We start from the raw sequence: 19,818 nt of genomic DNA, 5'->3' as shown, positions 1-19,818 counted from the left end.
AAGATGAACCCTACCAGAACAAGCTGGAAAGGACGGGAATTCATCCAAAAACATGTACAGGAGATGCTCGACCAAGGAGTCATCGAACCTTCATCGGCTGCATGGAGCTTCCCCGTCGTCTTAGCCGCGAAACGGAACGGAGACGGCACGGTTGGAACTCGTTTCTGCATCAACTACATAAAGTTGAATGCAGTAACAAAGAAGAATAATTACCCGTTACCGAACCCGGACGAGTTACTGGACCAGTGCGCCGGAATGGAGTACTACGGTAAAGTAGACTGTCAGTCCGGATTCTGGCAAATTCCCATGGATGAAAACTCAAAGGACTACACAACCTTCGTAACACCGGAGGGAATGTGGAGATTTAACCGTATGCCATTTGGAGTCTGCAACGGACCAGCGACCTTCCAGATGCATATGGATAAGATCACGGCATCAGCCCGGAAGAAAGGCGTGTTCGCATACATCGACGACATCATCTTCTTCGGTAAAACATTCGAAGATTTCGTCGAGGCTTTCCGAGCGACCCTCGAATGCCTCAGAGATGCCGGATTCACCATTAAGCCCTCCAAATGCGAGGTCGGAACGGATAAAATGCTGTTCCTCGGACACGTCCTCAGCAAAGACGGAGTTCAAACCGACGATGAAAAAGTCGCAGCCATAGCTCAACATGACTACCCGAAGACGGAACGCCAACTGAGGTCGTTCCTGGGTCTGGCTAACTACTACCGTAAGTTCATCCGAGGATACGCCCAGAAGACATCGAAGATGTACGAGCTCCTACGGAAGGACCAGAACATCAAAAAGGATTGGACGGAGGCCCACACGGCTGAGTTCAACGAAATCAAGAAGGCGTTAACAGAAGCGCCGGTACTGGCGAAGTTCGACCCGACGAAAGAGACCGTCATCGAATGTGACGCAAGCGGAGCCGGACTTGGCGCGGTGTTATCCCAGGACGGACATCCGATCGCCTATGCCAGCAGAGTCTTACACGGACCTGAACTCAACTATGGAGTTACAGAATGGGAATGTTTGGCCGTGGTATGGGCAGTGCAAAAATTTAAGCACTACATCGACCATGGACCTTTCACCGTACAAACGGACCATCGAGCACTGCAGAACCTGCTCAGATGCGAGTCAAACCGACCTGGCATCAACCCTCGACTAACACGATGGGCACTGGCTTTGCAAGGACGGGACATAACCATCAAGTATAAGCCAGGAGTTTTCTGTGACAATGCGGACGCCTTGTCGAGGTGGCCACTCGAGCGGAGTGATGACAAAGATCCACACGAAGAGTTGGATCAGGTGCCTAACTTTGAAGACTTTAAGGACGAAATTAAAGTCTGTACCATACGGACCTTACGACGTCTAAAGGACAACGCTTACAGGAAAAAGAAGAGGGATGAGAAGGAACCACCGGAGATTCCACTTCCACCACCTCTTCCCGGATGTAACGTCATTTCGGACTGGGATGACCTAAGTACCACAGAAGTACGGGTCGTCAACGTACCAGCTCCGAAGACGCCGGACCTCAACACACAGGAACCGACCATCCGGACCGCAAACACAGCGGAAGAGCCGGACGAGTTGAGCCCACATGGCGAGACACTCGTACCGCCCGCGTCAACAAACGCGGAATTGCGCAAAGCACAGCTGCGAGACCCGCACTTACGGAAAATTATCGATGAACTGGAGAACCTGGATAAACTCGACTACAAGTCGAAGTACACCGAGCACTACCAGATGGCTCAAGGACTCCTGTATCGATTGAAGGTAATAAACGACAAGCTGGAACGATGCTTCGTCGTACCTCTCTTCATGCGAACCAACATCATACGTTCGCTACACGATGGGAAAACCGGAAACCACTTCGGACGCGATAAAACCGTAGAAGCATTGAAGTTGCGCTACTACTGGGAACGGATGTCAACCGATGTGTTTGAATACATTCGGAAATGCCGACAGTGCATTTTGGCCAACAAGGTCCGACGTCCCCCACCGGGTAAACTCCAAAAGATGGAAGTTGGTGAAGCTTGGTATCGCATCTACGCGGACTTCAAGGGACCTTTACCTCGAACGCGGACGAAAGGATACCAATACATCGCAGTGGTAACCGACCAGCTGAAGAAGTTCACCATCGCCCGGGCAACCAAAACAAACACCGCGAAGGAATTTTAAAAGTTCTTTGTGGAAGATGTCCTGCTGAAGTACGGAATGCCGACCTTCATCCACTCGGACCGAGGGACGCACTTTACGGCGAAAACATTCGCTAAAGTTGCGAGGATTTTCGGCATCCAACATACGCTTGGAACAGCCTATCATCCGGAAGGTCAAGGACAAGTCGAACGGCAAATGCAGACGATATGGGACGGAATACGAAAGTTCTGCAACATAAAGGACGGACACCGTTGGCACAGAGCCTTACCATATGTCGTCTGCGGGATGAACAGAGCAGTCCATGCCTCGACCAAATTTTCACCTTAACATATGCTGTATGGTCGGGAAATGACCATGCCACAGGACTTAGTGGCCGGGACGAATGCACCGGAACAGTATACGGATAAGGAGCACTACATTAGGCGGATTAAAGAACGACTTCAGATGGCTCACGAAATTGCGCGCATCAACATTGATGAAGCCTTCGAACGGAGCGCTGAAATTTACAATAAGAAGAAGTCGTCACCGACCTTCAAACCACGGGATAAGGTAACGGTGGAATTCCCAACTAAGGACCCCGCCAGGATGGAACGATACGACGGAGAGTGGACGGTCATCAGTTACGTTGGCCCAAACAACCTGCTACTCCGAAGTGAGGACGGACGTGAAGACACCGTAGCCGTCGACCGAGTGAAACACTTCCCAGCCGACGCACGTCGACCAGTAACTCGGTCATCGGGTCAGAAGAAGCCGGATAATGACCTGGGAACCGACCCCACAGAAGGGAAGGCGACCAGTAAGTCAACTAAAAAGCCTGAAGTAACCATCGAGCAGTCGGAGAAATCGGACTTAACAGACCAACCCGAAGTAACGGTTAAGAAAAGAGGTCGAGGTCGACCTCGGAAGAAACCGCCGATGGACTTCGAGACACCAGCCCTGCAGGAACTGCAGAAGCAAAATGTGATACCGGATGAACCAGCTGAACCGACCTCGGAGAAGCCTAAGGAGTCGGACAACAAGTCCGAAGAACCAGTTCAGCCATCCAACCAACCTACGGAAGAATCCAAGAGGTCGGTGACTAAACCGGCAAGGAAGAAGAAGTCGAATAAGACGACCGACCAGGCGGCACCGACCACAGAAGTCGAAGTAGCCGACCCGGCAGTCGCACCGACGAAGCCAAAACGGACTTACAAGAAAAGGACGGTTAAATCAACCGACCCGGCGGCACCGACCACGGAAGTCGAAGTGACCGACCAGGAGGTCGGACCACACAAGCCGAAACGGAAAATTGGAACGGTTAAGAAACCCAAGCTGACAGCACAACAAGTGCTGGTGGAAACTGAAGTCGCTGAAGACGAAGCTCACAAGGAGATCCTCGATAGAATTTCGGAAGTACGAGCGGACTCGGAGAAACCAGTCAAAACAACAAAATCAAAGACACCTAAACAAGCAGTCACAACAGAACAGACTCAGTCATAGGGCCATAGGCGTAACTTAGAATAAGTTATAGTCATAGGTAGCTTAACAGTAGCTAGGTATAGGCCGACCTTTGGTGTCGAAATGGAACCTCTTCAGTTGACCGGAACATCTTCAGTTGAATTTACGGGAGTTGGTAGAATTCTAACGCGCCGTATTCCTCTCCTTAACAGCAGACAACAATGTCGGGCCGACAACGCAACGACCCACCTTCTAGCGGATCCAACAGCGGACGCAGTGGTAGCGGCTCGAACCGGTCGCACCCTTATTCGCAACCATACTCGTCTCACCATCGCTCAACTTCGCGATCGGATAATTCGCGGTCGGCAACGAACACACCGCTGCCGCAGGTACATAACCCGCATGCTAACGATACAGCTAATGTCTTAGCAGGTTTAACGGTCGGGCCAGAACGAAGCCCACAATATCGACCAGTACCACCGCAGCATCTGCCACCGAACACTGGATTTACGACTGGCGGACTTCTCGTCAACTATGGCGCGAATGGGAACCAATCCGCCACGGTAACTGCGGGCGACCCACTCGGTCAAGCGCAACCTTACCGATGGTCGGCACCAACAACAATGGTTGGTCCGACCTATCCAGTGCCCACGTTAGTGCCTGGAATGGTGAACGTACCACCGCCGATTTTCACAACGCCCACTTTGGCGTCGAGCCAGCCGACATGGGCTGGACCGGTAACTCGATACGTGCCAGTGTCGGGAGGAATGGGAACGATAACTCCGACGTCACCAACGCGATTCGGAACGTTCAGCGCGATAGGGCCAAACAATACCCTATCACCTCCCCGACTTGGAACATTCAGTATCGCGGGAGTGGTACCACCTTTACCGCTTACGGGACCAGTCTCACCGACTCACATCGGACTCCCGGGACAACCGATTCCATGGGGGAATCCACAAGTGGCACAGTACTTGATTCAGTCGCTTAACCAGCACTTGAGTCAGTACGGAGGACAGGCCCCACATGGGACTGTACTGGCGACGACCACACAAGTCGTACCGCCGCGACCTCCTCCGCCACCACCGACTGAACTTCCCACACCGACCTCTACGCAAAGTAGGTCGATACCAACGGGAGAGTTACGGAAACTCGACCAAATCGCTCGTGACCAGGCGCGCGACTTAACGCACCAGTTGTCGACAATTACACCGACAACTCCTGGTTACCTGGACAGAAGGGTGGAAATCCTGGATCGAATTTCCGGACTCCAGACCTTCATTAACGACAACACGAATATATTCGCGATTCGGAACCAACGAGCGGCCCAACCGACGTCCGCCTCCACAGCTCAACCGTCATCGACAACGACCACGCAAGTCGTTACGTCGATGCCTCCACCACAGGAACCGACCTCGTCTACCACACAGCCTGGTAGTCGGACATCCTTCGCGGAGGCCATGGAACGCCGAAAGCGGAGAGACGCTGAGCTGAAGCGATCAAAGTTGGAGGAACTCCGACAACAACGAGAAGATGCGTGGAACGAAACGGTTGAACTCAGACAGACGCTACATAAGCTGTCTACTGAACAACCCGACAACCATGCCGCATGGAAAGAGGTCATGGACCAACTAATTGGTTGGGACCACTACATGAGGGATATGGACGAACAAATCGAGAAAGAGGGAACACCACCTCCGGAACTCTCAATCGTCCCCCCGACTCAGCAGATACAACCGGTTCAGCCGAGTCCGACCTCACCAGCTACGGTGCCCAATATGCCGAACGTGCAACCTCAACCAGCACCGAACCCACCGGCCCAACAGGAGGCGGTAGTAGATCCGGTTATACAGGAACTACAGTACCTCCAGCGGGTATCAGACATAATGATGACCCGAATGGAGGCGGTCGGACAAGATCGGAGGCTCGAACTGCACGAGTCAACCCGACTGGGAAGGGACTCCCAAGATATTAAGAAAACCAATGCCCAGATCCAACACGTGATCAAGAACGGCATCCCCAAGGAACAACTGCCCTTAGCGACCTTCCACCAGAAGATAGCTCACCTTCGGCAGTTAATGGACCAGTACCCCAGTATTCCCAAAACTTAGAAGCGTCAGAAGGGCGATCCGAACAACTACGGATACCCGACCCTGTGGCCATCGCTTCCACGCTGAACGAGGCCAGACGACTTCGCCAGGTATGGACCATGGATGAACACATAATGGACTTGTCGTGAATTACTAGTTTATTGGCGAGCTCGCTATCGCATACTGACTCAGCATATCGAACTGCATCAGCTGACAATACATAAACATAACAGTCGTTGCTACGTGCTACATCTCCCCCAGTGGGTTGCCCACTCATAAAACCATCAACAAAATAAAAAAGAAATATTACATTTCATTTATCAACAGTTTTGGGGCTTTTCCGGCGTTCGTTCTTCCAGTTCTGCGTAATTCCTCCGGTGGCTGTGCAGGCTTCGCAGCTTTCGGTGGTTTCACCTTACCGGATGGTAGAACTGTCGGCTGTACCTTTGGCGGCGCGACTGGTGCCGTCAGCGTCAGTTCCTGTGTGATGGGCGGAAAGTTGGCTTCACTTCCGGCTGTACCATCACCTCGGGCTGTGGTTTAACCTCCGATTGCGGCTGCGTTGGTGACGTCGGCGTGCGCGCTCTGGCAGGCGAGACCGTCTTCTCCATTACTTTCGTCGGAGGAAATGTTACCGATGTCTCCACGGCCGTTTGACCATTCCCGGTATCTGCTTCCGTGTGTTCCGGCGTCTCCAACCAAAATCGAGGGCGTATTTGGTTTGCATGTCGCCTCCACAGCAGATCGCTCACTTGCACCTCCCAAATCAGCCGGCTTTCGCGCTTAATCAGCTTGCCACTGATCCAGTCCACTGCACGGCTTGGGCGATAGTCTCGCACCAGGACCAAATCACCCAACCGGAAGTCTTTCTTCCTTGTGTGCTGGTCGAAGTTTCGGCGGTGGCGCTCCCTGTTCTTTTCTGCCGTGGTCAGCAGCACAGGGACTAGCAGATCCAGCGTCGAGCGCATCTTCCGACCCAGAAACAGCTCGGCTGGCGTTTTCCCAGTCGTTGCGTGAGGCGCGTTACGGTAGCGCCAGAGGAACTCCCTCAGCGCAACCGGCAGGCGCTTTTGGTCGGCCATGAGCTTGGAGACGCCGTCCTTCACCGTCTGGACGTAGCGTTCCGCTTGGCCATTCGATTGGGGATGTCCCGGTGGCGTCCGAAAATGCCTAATGCCGTATTGCTGGCAGAATTCGCTGAACTGCTCGGACGTGAACTGTGTGCCGTTGTCTGACACTATCTCAGTACATGGCCCGTAGTGGCTGAACATGTCCAGCAAAGCCTCAATCACTGCGTCCGTGGTTGCATGTCGCATCGAGACCACTTCCGGCCACTTGGACATGCCGTCGACCACGACGAACAACATCGTGCCATGGAACGGTCCGGCGAAGTCAACATGGAGTCGTCTCCATGGTCCGACGGGCACTGGCCACTGTGACAGCGGGACCTTCGCCGTTTCTCCAGCACGTTCAGTGCATATACGGCACGCTTTGGACACCCGCTCCACGTCCCGGTCCATGGACGGCCACCAACAGTACCCGCGGGCTTCACCCTTCATCTTTGCCGCTCCAAGGTGGCTTTCATGCAGGTACGACAGTATCTGCGCTTTGCGCTTCTTCGGAATCACCGTCCGGGTGCCCCAGCACAGACACCCGTTCACTGTCACCAGTTCACTTTCTAGCCGCTTATACGGTCGCAGCCCTTCTCTCACGACGCTCGGCCATCCAGTCTGGACGTAATCCAGAACGATGCTGAGCTCCGCATCGGCGCAAGTCTCCTTTGCCACAGTTTCTACCGACACTGGTAACCGTCCCGCGTTCTCCGTGTGCACAGCATTGACTATGCTGTCCATTCCCAGGTTACCCAACTCGGTCAGCTCCGTGGAATGCAGTGGTAATCTGCTTAACCCGTCCGCCTGGCCAAACTCTTCTGTTCGCCTACTCGATGGCAAAACTGTACGCCATCAGCATCAACGCCCAGCGCTGAAGGCGGTTCGCGGTCACCACCGGTATCCCTTTTCGGCCTCCAAACACGCTCAGCAGCGGCTTGTGGTCCGTCAGCAGGGTGAATTCTCCCAGCAATATACTGGTGGAATTTCTTGCACCCGAAGACCAGGGCGAGCTTCCTTCTCAATCTGCCCATATCTGGTCTCGGCGGCGTTAAGGCTCCGGATGCGTGCGCAATCGGTCTTTCCGTACCGTCCGGGAACCGATGACACAGCACCGCTCCAATGCCGTACTGCGATGCGTCGGCTGCTACAATCAGCGGCATCGCCGGGTCGTAATGCACCAAGAACGTGGCTCGGGCAATCTCCTGCTTCAGCTCCGCAAACTGCTCTTCGCATTGTTTTGACCACGCCCAGGTCACGTCAGCTTTCAGGAGGTTGTGGAATACATGGCACTTCGCTGACAGATTCTTTACGAATTTGGCATAATGGTTGACCATGCCGAGAAATGCGCGCAGTTCACTTACGTTCTTCGGCGGACCCATATCCAGCAACGCCTTCACACGATTTCTCGAAATGTGGCGGCCACGACTGTCCACGATGAAGCCCAAATACTCCACAGACAGCTGCATGAAATGACACTTGCTGCGCTTCAGCGTCAGTCCGTGTTCTGTCAACCGCGCCATGACCTTTTCGAGGTTTCGCAGGTGCTCTTCATCCGTGGCGCCGGTGACGATGATATCGTCCAGGTATATGGCCACGCCTTCGCAACCATGGAGAATCTGCTCCATGATTTGCTGGAATATGCTGGGCCCACTGGCGACGCCGAACGGCAGTCGGTTATACCGAAACAGTCCCTTGTGTGTATTAATCACCACAAGCTGTTTACTGTCGTCGTCCAGTTCCACTTGGGCATACGCCTCGGCGAGATCCAGGGTACTGAATTTCTCTCCGCCGTTTAACTTGGCGAATAATTCGTCAGGCGTTGGGAGCGGATACTTCTGAACGTCTAACGAGTCGTTCAGACCAGTGCTTAGATCGGCACACGTTCGCACATCTCCAGCCCTCTTCAGCGTCCCCACAATGGGCGCCGCCCAATCGGCGTGTTCGACTGGAGTGAGTATGCCGCGCTCCACCAAACGCTCCAGGTCCTTCTCGACCGCCTCTCTGAACGCGAAAGGCACTGTACGGGTTTGCAGAACACTGGCCGTGCCCCGGTTTCGAATGGAGACGCGCTTTATACCGCTTGCAGTGATCCAACTCATCGCAAAACACTTCCTTGCGCCGGTCGAAGACTTCCTCCAGACTGCTGGCTACGCTGTACAATGCACCGGACTGCAGGTCACGCAGGCTCATGTGGCACAAATCCAAGGCGCGTATCCAGTCGCGGCCGATCACATCGCCACCACGGCCCACTACCACCACCGGCAACTGCTTCCGTACACTAGCGCGTTGTACGTCCACTGTGGCGGTTCCGATCACTGTCAGCGCATGGCCAGTGAAACTCCTCAGCGGCTGCGTATACGGTGACAGTCGCGGCGAACCAATCCTCCTCCACGTCTCCGCCGTGACGATGGTAACGCCCGATCCCGTATCCAGCACTGCTGACACTAGCGTGCCGTTCAACTTCAGCGGTATGCGTATGGACTGGCTGCCAGCAGCTTCCACTGCCAACACGTCGAACTCTTCTTCGACTAGCATTGTGCGTCGTCCGTCTCCACGCTGCTGGTTCTGTCTGGGCGCAGTGCAAATCTTCGCAATGTGACCTTTCTTGTTACAATTGCGGCAGGTGACATCTTTCGCCCAACAGTCTGCCCGGACGTGGCCCGAATTGCCGCAGCCGTAGCACTTCGCACCACTGCTCGCCGCGGCCTGGCCTGCTCCGCCGCCACGCGCTCTCTGTCCCATACCACGACGATTTCCGCGTTGACGATTTTGGCCGCCGCTCCGCCTCAGCCCACCACTGATGCCTGCTACATCCACACCGCCCGGCGCCTTCTTCGCGCTAGCCTGGGATAGCTCGAACTGTTCCGCCAGCTCCAGAGCTTTATCCAGTGTGTCGTAGTCCTTCGACATCAGATGTCGCCTGGTAGCCTCTCCCTGCAGCCCGTTCAAAAAGGTCGCTTTCATGTTGTCCTCCAGAACGTCTGCCGGAAAGCTACACAGGATGGCCTTTTTGCGGAGTTTATTTGCGAAATCCAAAAGAGTTTCGCCCGTATCCTGCTTCAGTACAAAGTACTTGGCCCATTCGGTGGATTTCAGTGTCTTCTTCACGTATGCCCTTTCGAGTTTAGCGAGAACTTCTGCGAGTGTCTTGTCGGCTGGATCGTTCGGCAGGCACATAGCGTGTACCATTTCATAGGCTTCCACACCTAATGAATCCAGTAGAACCCGCTTCTGCTCCTCTTCGGTGACCTTCTGGAGTTTAATGAAGTTCTGGTACCGTGACCTCCAAGACATCCACGCCATCTTGTTGGGCTCGAACTTTAACAGGATAGGAAGCGTCGTTTCGTCCGTCATCGTCGTGAATCAGCGCGTGATAAATTCGTAAGAGTTTTTAGTACTACCTTCACGCCAGTTTGTCGTGAATTACTAGTTTATTGGCGAGCTCGCTATCGCATACTGACTCAGCATATCGAACTGCATCAGCTGACAATACATAAACATAACAGTCGTTGCTACGTGCTACAGGACTTAGGCGAGGTAATCGGCAACGCACAACGACTTGCCGACCTGGATAGAGCCATCTACTCGGCAGAACGCCTTAGCAGCCGAGGTCGACCAACAACGGACGACGAAGCTCAACGGCTCATTAACATCCTGGAGCGACTAAAAGTCCTGATCCAGAGCGAACCTTTAATGGCGGAACAACAAGTTCCCCAAAAACGGGACGGGAAGTATCAAGCAATGGCACTCCAAACGGAGCAGTCCAAGCAGACAGAAGCAGCTTGGAGAGTCTCGAAGGTAAAGAAACGCTTCGGACAATCTACGAACGCGTCTTGCTGGGCACCGAACCAAGGGCCTTAACCAAAATTGCCGACCTCCGAGCTTACATAAAGCTCGCAGAGGGCCTGGTTAAGAAAGACCCGTCAACCGCAACGATGCAGGAGAAACACCAGCTTCGGATGGCGGTCGAGTGGATTGGGAGACAAAATCTCTTTGAAAAGAACCCTCCATCCCAGATACCCCTACCGAACCGGAATTATGTGGTATCCCCGGACTTCTCCACACAGTCAGCAAGTCCAGCGACGTCGCCGAGGACGGCCCTGCACAACAAAGTACAGGAAGACCGCCAAACCCGGATATCCACCCACATTTCGGATGGATGGGACCGGCTCGACGACCTCCAACGGGCATATGTACACCTGACACCTACGGACCCAGATGCCATTAGAACGGCACGTCAGAAGATCGACACCTTGGCTGCTTACTTAAAGCAAGCCCAGGATCTCTTCGATAAGGTCGATCCGAACGACACCGAGAGCCGACAACTCAGGTCGGTAGTTGAAAGGATCGTGGAAATCCTCGACTCGGAATCGTCGTGCACTCGGATTGCCACACCATTACCTCCTCAACGGCCAGCACCGACCGCAACAGCAGTAATGACGTTGGTACGAACAACGCCGATACCGGACGTCTTGAAGCACGTGGAGACAATTGCCCACGCAGGTCGGGACTTGGCTGAAATTTACAACTACCAGCTGAATCGACCGATGTCACCAACGAAAGTGACCGACCTCGAACGAACGGATCGACACCTGCGGATCGAGCTGGACTTCGCTGAAACACTTAGCGAATGGGGCGTCCCAACATGTGGCCAACCCAGAGAACGGTTGGAGGAAGCCCTTCGGTCAATAATTGACCATGTTAAACGGTATCAGCCGGTGCCAACACAAGCACCAGCCAGAGAGGTAACGCCACCTGAAGCGGAACCCTCTCCAGCCATATCACCGGCACCAGCCGACGGACTCGAATTTGCCGAAAATGCCAGAGACCAACAAGAGGTCGACCTGGATGAGGTCGAAAACCAGTACCGAGAGGCTGTAGATACGCTGGAGAATCTAGCCAAACAGCTTCGCGACCTTAACTCAGCAGATAAGTCGGAAGAACGCCTGAAGGTAGCGCTGGAACAACAGCACACCATCTGCTCCAGGCAGGTTGATGACTTGTGGAAAATGTTGGAGGCGAATCCACGCTTTAAAACACAAGGCGAACTTGACCGGGAGGAAATGAAGAGGTTGAAGACGGACTTCGCCCGGGCAGAACAAATAGCTGCCAACCTCCAGGCCCAGATCAACAAGATGGAAGGCCACGACCCAACAATGGCTAACGTGAAGAGAGCACTGCAGGATCAACTTAGATTCTCGCAGATACGCGTCGCTGACCTCCAAAACAAAATCGACGGTCACCGAAGAATGATGACTCGGATAGCAGCAAAGCAGCAACCGACCTCAACAGGAGGACCGGCTCAGCCGAAGCCACCAGTACAGGACTTGGCTACGTTAAGAAGCGCCCTAAGTTACGCGGAAGAAATCGTTGTCAACATGACAGTGCGACTCGCCGGCATGGACGACAATGATCCAGCCCAAGCAGCCGACAAGAAAGCTGCTGAAGACCGACTGGAGTCTTCGCAACAACGAGTCCGCGAACTAACGGCAGAAATCGCCGCACTTCAAATTCAGCAGTCAGCACCGACCTCGACTAGCTCGACTCAGCCGACCTCTACAACAGGACCGGCCCCACCGACCTCAAAAGTAGGAACGGCTCAACCTAAGCCAGTGGACATTAGCGACCGACCTATGTCCCCGGTTACTGAAGCCAGAATAATGTCAGCAATACCGGACCCAGGAACGATGCCAACAAGTGCACCACCTCACTTGGTTAACCTGGTGAATCAGACGATGGAACTCATTACAGAAATGAGAGCCCGTCGAATCTTTTGTGATTCCAACAGCCGGTTAGCACAAGACTTGGACCGTGATATTTTGGCTTGGGGAACTAACGTAAAGTTCCTCCGCCAACTCCACCATCCAGACGCGCCGAAGACTCCCGGCATAAGAGGCCATATAATAAGGACCTCTTCCTGGTTGGAAACGCGAGTCCGAGATTACATTGAAGAACGGGACCGTGACCAACAACGAAAGGAAACCTCTGAAGCATCGCTGCGGACTGCAGCAACGGACCGTCGAGCTCGGATCACACAAATCCAGTCGACACGTAACCCGACGGACCCTTTCGCGGTTCCACAATCCATACCGGATGACGAAATCCAGTTGACTCTGCAGACCGCGGACAGATTGATTGGTGAACTTTACCAATTACGGGACTCAACCGACCCGCAGACTCCGCAGTACTGCCAAATCGACATCAACCTAGGCCACTTGGAGAACAATACAAAGGAGGTCCGATTTATTCTCCGACCTGAGACGCAACGGACCGTCAAGAATCAGGATCGGTTACGGATTCTTAAAGTCAAAATTGACAGCTTCGCGGAAGACTTCTACAAACGCAAACAACAGGAAGCAGAACGCAAGCTGAAAACTCCCGCGAAGAAGATTAAGGCGACACTTAAGCCACCGCTCCAACCTGTCAAACCATTAGAGGCTCAACAAGATGAACCAATGGATGAAGTACCGCCACTCGGGAACGAACTCGAGGTCGGAGCATTTGAACAGGTGGACATGGATACTTCCGAAACACCAACAACACCGCAGGGTGGCCAACCGAAGCTAACCGCTCGACTCACTCGACCAACAACTCTGCCGGGACTCTCACATAAAGAGCCCATAGCAGATGATAAAGGTCCGAGGAGACGTCTATTCTCACCTCCACCAGTCCGAACAAAGGAACAACTGTTGGAAATCCTGAAAAAGACTCCAATGGACGAAACACAACCGGGTCAGTCACAGAAACCGACCTCGGTAACGAAGTCAGTGTTCACCCCCGGAGTCCATAAGAAGTTAGTCCGACAGGCTAAGAACTATGACCTGGAACGGATCCTCAACGAAGCCCACCTAACAGAGGGACTGAGGCTAGGAAAGCTATCCACTGACGAGCAACAAGCACTCGGCCAGCGGATATAAGCGTTGATCCAGGACAGGGATAAAGCTCTACGCCGACTGATGTTTGTGAGGTGCGGAAGACAGGCACTACGACAGTTTCCGTTGGACGCGGCCATTATTAAGCCAGCCCAACTACTCCGACACCCTCGCATCAACCCTGCAGCCTACACGTTGGAGATGCCTCCTCAACCCGGTCAACAGGTTACCGAGAAGATTCGATGCATCATGTCCGACAGTAGCGACGAATCTGACCACAACTACAGAAAGGGTGCTCAGATCGAAGATGACCCGACCTATGACGACGACTTAACCTGGCAAGAGACCCTGCTGATGGATGCACAGACAAGCTCCAGGTCGTCACACGGATCTCGACCGGCAGAATCAACGCCGAGAAGGAGTAGATCTCCGGTGAAACAAATTTCACCGAACCGGGCAGCGTCTCAACCGGCGACGATGCCGAGTCAACCTCCGAAGGAACAACCACGTAGGTTTACGCCCCGGAATACTCCAACCAAACCAAAGCAGACCCCGGAGGAGATGGACACGACGTCTCCAAAGGAGGTCGGACCTGAATCACAGAATGAATCGACTTCGGAACCAGCCAAGTTGGTCATTGACGAATCTCGGACAGATGAACCGGCAACAGCTCCGGGTAAGAGAAGTAAGAAGAAGCAGCAACCGGCTGATGACTTCTCGCGAGAATACCACGACGACCCAGCCTTAAAGCACGTTCAGGACCTGACTAGGTCGGAACAGGATGCGAGTGTGGACACTGCGTTTCCAGAGGACAAAGAACTCTGGAACTCACTCAAGTCACGCCGTGCTAGCCTCGTTGGGAACACCGACGCGGTTCGTAAGGAACATGAACGACTTACGCAAAGGATGGCTGAGGTCATGAAAAGAATGGGAGAACGATTCCGGGCGGAGAAGGTCCGACCTGCGGCACAACAACAGGCCGCTACGACTCGACCGAAACTCTTTGCACCGGACCCGAAGTCGACCTCCACGACAACACGTCAATTGGTGGTCAAGATGAAGAACCCTCAACCAGTAAGGGAACCTTCCGTGCAGATCCAGGACGAATTACTGGATTCAAAGGTGATCAACTCGGCTAACTCGGCTAAGTTGTCACGGAGAGAGAAGAAAAAGGCTAAGAAAGAAGCCAGAAAGGAAGCTGAAAAGGAGGCGACCAAACAACCTCCAAAGGAACCGACTAAACCAAAGTCGGACCTTTCAATTAAGACGCCGAAACCTAACCCGGCCAAACGGCATAAGCCCTCCGACGACCTTGATACCTCAGACGCTGGCCCACAGAAGCCGGACAAAAAGGGGAACGCCAAGGAGGAATTTGACTACGACGCAGCCAAACAGCGGATGCGAGAACTGATCGCCAGAGCAGGTACTGCGGTGACCAAAACGGAGGCCGAAAGACCACACGAAAGGTCTAAGCCGACGCCTAAGCCACCACCCAAGCAACCGAAACCTTCTACGTCCAAGAAAGACTCGGACGATGAATCAGAGAAACCCTCAGAACCCGACGATGAGATCTCCGACCATGGAGAAGCCGATCCATACGAAGGATTTAAAGGCGATCGGAACGAAGAATGGAGTCACGAAGAAGACACTGACGCTTCTGAATGGCCAGCCCCTGATGACGTACGTCAGCGGCTACCCGACGCTCAACCTGGCGACCGACCAGTCGGATTTCATACGGTTCGACTTCACGTCGAAATAGTCCGAAGCGTTAGGAACGCCCGAAACGAAGGCAGAGATGTGTACCAGTCATTGGTGCGCGACCTCTCGACCAACTTAAGGATCGTAGGTCGGACCTCACCTTGGCTCACACAGAAACTTATGATGGCTATAGTGGCATGGGCCTTGGACTTCGGATTAGCCGTAGCGGTCCACCGACAATGGGGACGGACCGCCGAGTTAATCGCACCGGATATCATTCAAAAGCTCAAAAGTGCCGCTGCCAGAGCATTGGACGACCCGCCAACGAGAATCGTCAGGTGCATCGGATACGCAAGAAACCCTCGCGGATCCTCCTTACTACATATTGCCCGTATATACAACGTTATGTACGAGAACAGCCAGGGCAATATCGACGTCATAATGGATCTTCTAAGACCTGTCATTGCAACGATGGTGGCAGAGTTTTCCCTCCAAACGACCAACGCGGAACGCGATTTACCACTTCGGTACACAGTACCTCGGTTCATACCGGAGCAGCAACGACGCGATTTCAAACTCCGGATGTCCTTCATCAACGTACAGTCCTCGCCCGAAGGTACCGAAATGATTGTCGAGGAGTACAGCGAATCGGATGAACAACCATCCGGCGAGGCGGCGGATATGTTGAACATTGCACGAGCGTCAGGTATGTCGTCACAGAAACGACTACCAACCAACCGACCTCGGGCACCGTTCGAACCGGTAACATATGTTAACACCGCCTCAGCACCAGCAAGAGCAAGCGCAACTAAGCCAGGTCGGACCACAACCGGACGTTTTGCGGCGAAAGACACGCAATCTCTTCCACCGACCTCACCCATGGAAACTTCACCGGCCCCGGAAGGTAAGACTCCACGGAAGAGTCAACCTAAACCGGCGAAATCAACGAAGAAGTCGGCGAAGACCAAAGAGAAAACGCCCTCAGACGAAGAGGACGAAGACGAAGAAGAAGAAGATGAGGACGATGATGACACCTATCAAACACCGGAAGGGTCGGAGGATGACGATAATGACGATGACGATCAACCTCCACCGGCTTCGGCACCACAACAGCAGGGTGAACCGGAAATTTCTGATAATCAGAATGACCCACCGGCCAACGACAGCAACGAAGCTGACGAGCCGATGGAAGAAGATAGCGGTGACGTCTACGTTCCTCAGAATTACCGTCAACAAGTACGGTTAACACCAGATTCCGACCCGAATCAACTCCTCCAGGAATGGAACGAGGATACCCAGGAAGTCCTACCGTTACAGATTCCTAGCCTACCGAAGGTAAACGTCAAACACCCGACGGTGGCCATTAAACGTGCTCATACTCTACCCCCACGCGTCTCGGAATACGACCCGGGATGGATGTACACCTTCGCGGCCTTGAAGGCCCTGGCGACCTGCGGACCGAAGTTTGCGACACCGAAGATCGCATTCCAGCTCCTCAGGCACCATAAGATCGGTGACATCGGTGGAGGTTGGAGGCAACTAAGCCAGAGCAACGTATACCGGTACTGTAACCTTGGGTACAATGAAAGTAAAATTATACGGACATACACCAGCAGCAAGCGGATGTATTACGAGTTCCCACCGGAGAAACGAGATCCGGCGCCGACCACCTACGAAGGTTGGGTACATGCCATAGAAGCGTGTATGGAGATGTCGTGGCACCCGGAAGGACTGACCCGCGGCGAAGTTCTACATCAGCTGGTAGCTAGGTTCGAATTCGAATGGGAAGCCAGAAAACCCCAGCTAGTCGACCCGAAGTACAAGCCCACGAACAGAGTGAAAGGAGGCGAAAAGTACATGCTGGGCGACGACTTGGACTTCGTTCTCAACAAGGGATTCTTCCAAAAGAGATTTGGCATCAACCAGACTCGGGAAGGAGAACGATACGAAGCCCTTAACCCATCAACACACCGACACGGACACTTACCGAAGCATCCACCGACCTCGGAGCAACAGAATGAGTCAACTGACTCTCTCCAGGTGAACCGGGTGGAATCGACTAACGGATGAGGAGACATGGAATACGTCGGAGGAGTCGTAGAATCGACCTCCTTCATGAGTACCACATAAGTACTTGTGATCACCGACCTCCCCTCGGACACAACAGAATGTCCCGACCTACCTCATTAGGCACCACATAAGTGCCTTGGACCAGCTCGAGAACCGACCCGGCCCGACCGTTGTAATCATAGGATGTAACATATATAGGCTAACGAATCCGAGAAACGGATCGTCTAATTTTTCTTTTAACAGCCGCGAACGGAGGCGTACACGGCGGACTGCCGACATTGCAGAGAGAATTCAACTCCGCAGGGCAACAGACTCCCATGCGCGGACTGCATCATTTCCTTCTCGGATGAACATACCCCACAAACCGGACGTCGTGACGCGATGCAAGCAGCGGCGTTGTACATAAACGTCGTCGCTGGGAACATTAGCGCATACCGACGTTTAGCCCGCAGCGAACGTCTAATTAACCAGTTACGGGCCTACGAACAGGATCACTTGTCGGAAATCCAACGCAACCGCGCTTCCGACCCCGGATGGACTAACACAGTGCCACCGACCTTGACTCATCGGCTTCTGGAATACCGTCAGCAACAGGACCTGCGGCGCCAGGAGGAGGACCGTGCGAAACTTAAGGCAGTCAACGAAAGAATTGCCACCATGAAGGTCCATCCACCACCAACGAAGCATGAGCCACAAATTACTGTTCACCTACAGCAGCCCACACAAGGCCGCTCAGAGTCGGAACAGGTGCTTCATGACGTGAGAGAAGTGATAGTCGGAGACATTCACCGACCTCTTCAATCCGCATCAATCCAAATGATGATGCGACAGGACGACGGAACCATGAAAATGGTCACTCTCTACCCTGCAACGGCGGAGCAGATGGCAACGATCCCACAGAAGGTCGTTCCAGTGGTTACACAAACCCAGCCAGCTGTTCCCTTAGAGATTCCTCAACCTGGATCCTCGGCACAACCAGTTGCCGCGTCGTCGACTCAACAGCAGCGCCGACCTGCCAAACCATTGGCCGGACACGACCTTCGACATAGGCTCGGACACGACGCTCGACACCGAATCGAGGAACGACGAGCCTCTGCCGGACACGGCAATAGTGAAGCAACCCGACCTTCACCTGGTAAGCGGTCAAGTCCGGAGAAGACGAGCATGGGACTGGTCGTCGACTCAACTAGTAAGTCGAAACGGAATTTCGTCCCACCTGAACACCAACCAGAACCGGAAGCCCACATGGCGGAACCGGCAGACAAACCCGAAGAAATGGATGTGGATGTGGCAAATCAGATGGCCTCGATGCCAACAGTGCAAGTTCCGAGCCAGGACGACCCTCGCTATGACAACGCCCGACGACAGGGAGTTGAGGTCGTCATGCCACATCCGACCGAAAGGACGAATTATATCATGAACACCCTGGGATACGAGGAACGACACCGACCACACATTTGGCGGATGGTAGAAAACCTGCGTCAGTTCCTCATCCGATCCGGATTCCAAACCAGATTCCAACTTAACAACTGGATGGGCGAGTTCAACATGAACGACCACCCTAATGTGGAACACCCGATTAATCGAGCAAACGCTTTGCCTTCGGTGCATGACCCGGCGCTGTTGGACGTACCTCTGTCCACACCGGAGAGGACGAGCTTAAGTCAGCTCGGACCTCAAGAGTACTCACGCGATCAACTGGAGAGTGTGGCTCAGTTCGTCATCACCGACGCCCACCCGGCCTTCATTATCGCAGCGGCTCGAGCGGCCCTGGACTTATTGCAGTACTTGCCGGAAGAAGAACCGGGACCAGAAGATCGAAATGCAACCATTTTGCGGTACGTCTTCGCAGCAAGGCTAGGCAATTACTTTTGCCACTACACGCTGTGGGGAGCACGTCGCACGGCACATATCCCACCAGAACTGGATACGATCGTCGTACAACTTGGTTCACCCATGCGAAGTATCATCTTGGCAGTTTGGTTACGCGACCTCCTCTACATACAGGAACGGCACGCGGCCAGATACGCCTTCCGCAAGGACTTCAAAGATCCAGACGACGATGCGGCCGAATTCGTGAAGTGGTACCGCGAAGAAAAGCGTTACCTAGCGGATTCACCTCTAGACCATATGGAGAAGGGATGTCGGACGACTTGGCACCCGGCGCAGTACCTAACGCGCATAAGCTCCGTAGGAAGGTCCAGAAAGCCAAGAAGGCGCGGGCGGAACAACCTGGCCAGGAAGACACCCCACAACCAGATGGGCAACCACCAGCAACATGTAAGCCTGACGTCTTCCGGCGCCTTGGTCGACCACCACCTAAATCTGACGATGACGAGGAAGATTACTTCGGCGGAGACCCGCCGATCTCAGTCCCCC

General features: G+C 53.7%; 1 protein-coding gene across 1 annotated transcript; it reads right to left on the bottom strand.

The window, feature by feature from the left end:
• Nucleotides 1-6,160: 6,160 nt before the first annotated feature.
• LOC129601822 (uncharacterized protein K02A2.6-like) lies at nucleotides 6,161-10,153 on the bottom strand. The gene is made up of 3 exons (XM_055500729.1): nucleotides 8,877-10,153; nucleotides 7,775-8,800; nucleotides 6,161-7,625 (listed from the first exon to the last, which is right to left on the bottom strand). The coding sequence occupies exons 1-3, from the start codon at nucleotides 10,151-10,153 to the stop codon at nucleotides 6,161-6,163; spliced, it is 3,768 nt and encodes a 1,255-aa protein (XP_055356704.1).
• Nucleotides 10,154-19,818: the final 9,665 nt, after the last annotated feature.

This window comes from Paramacrobiotus metropolitanus, unplaced genomic scaffold, assembly GCF_019649055.1.
Source record: "Paramacrobiotus metropolitanus isolate TYO unplaced genomic scaffold, Prichtersi_v1.0 Parri_scaffold0000280, whole genome shotgun sequence".
Lineage (NCBI taxonomy): Eukaryota > Metazoa > Tardigrada > Eutardigrada > Parachela > Macrobiotidae > Paramacrobiotus > Paramacrobiotus metropolitanus.
This window is presented reverse-complemented; position numbering and strand designations above follow the sequence as displayed.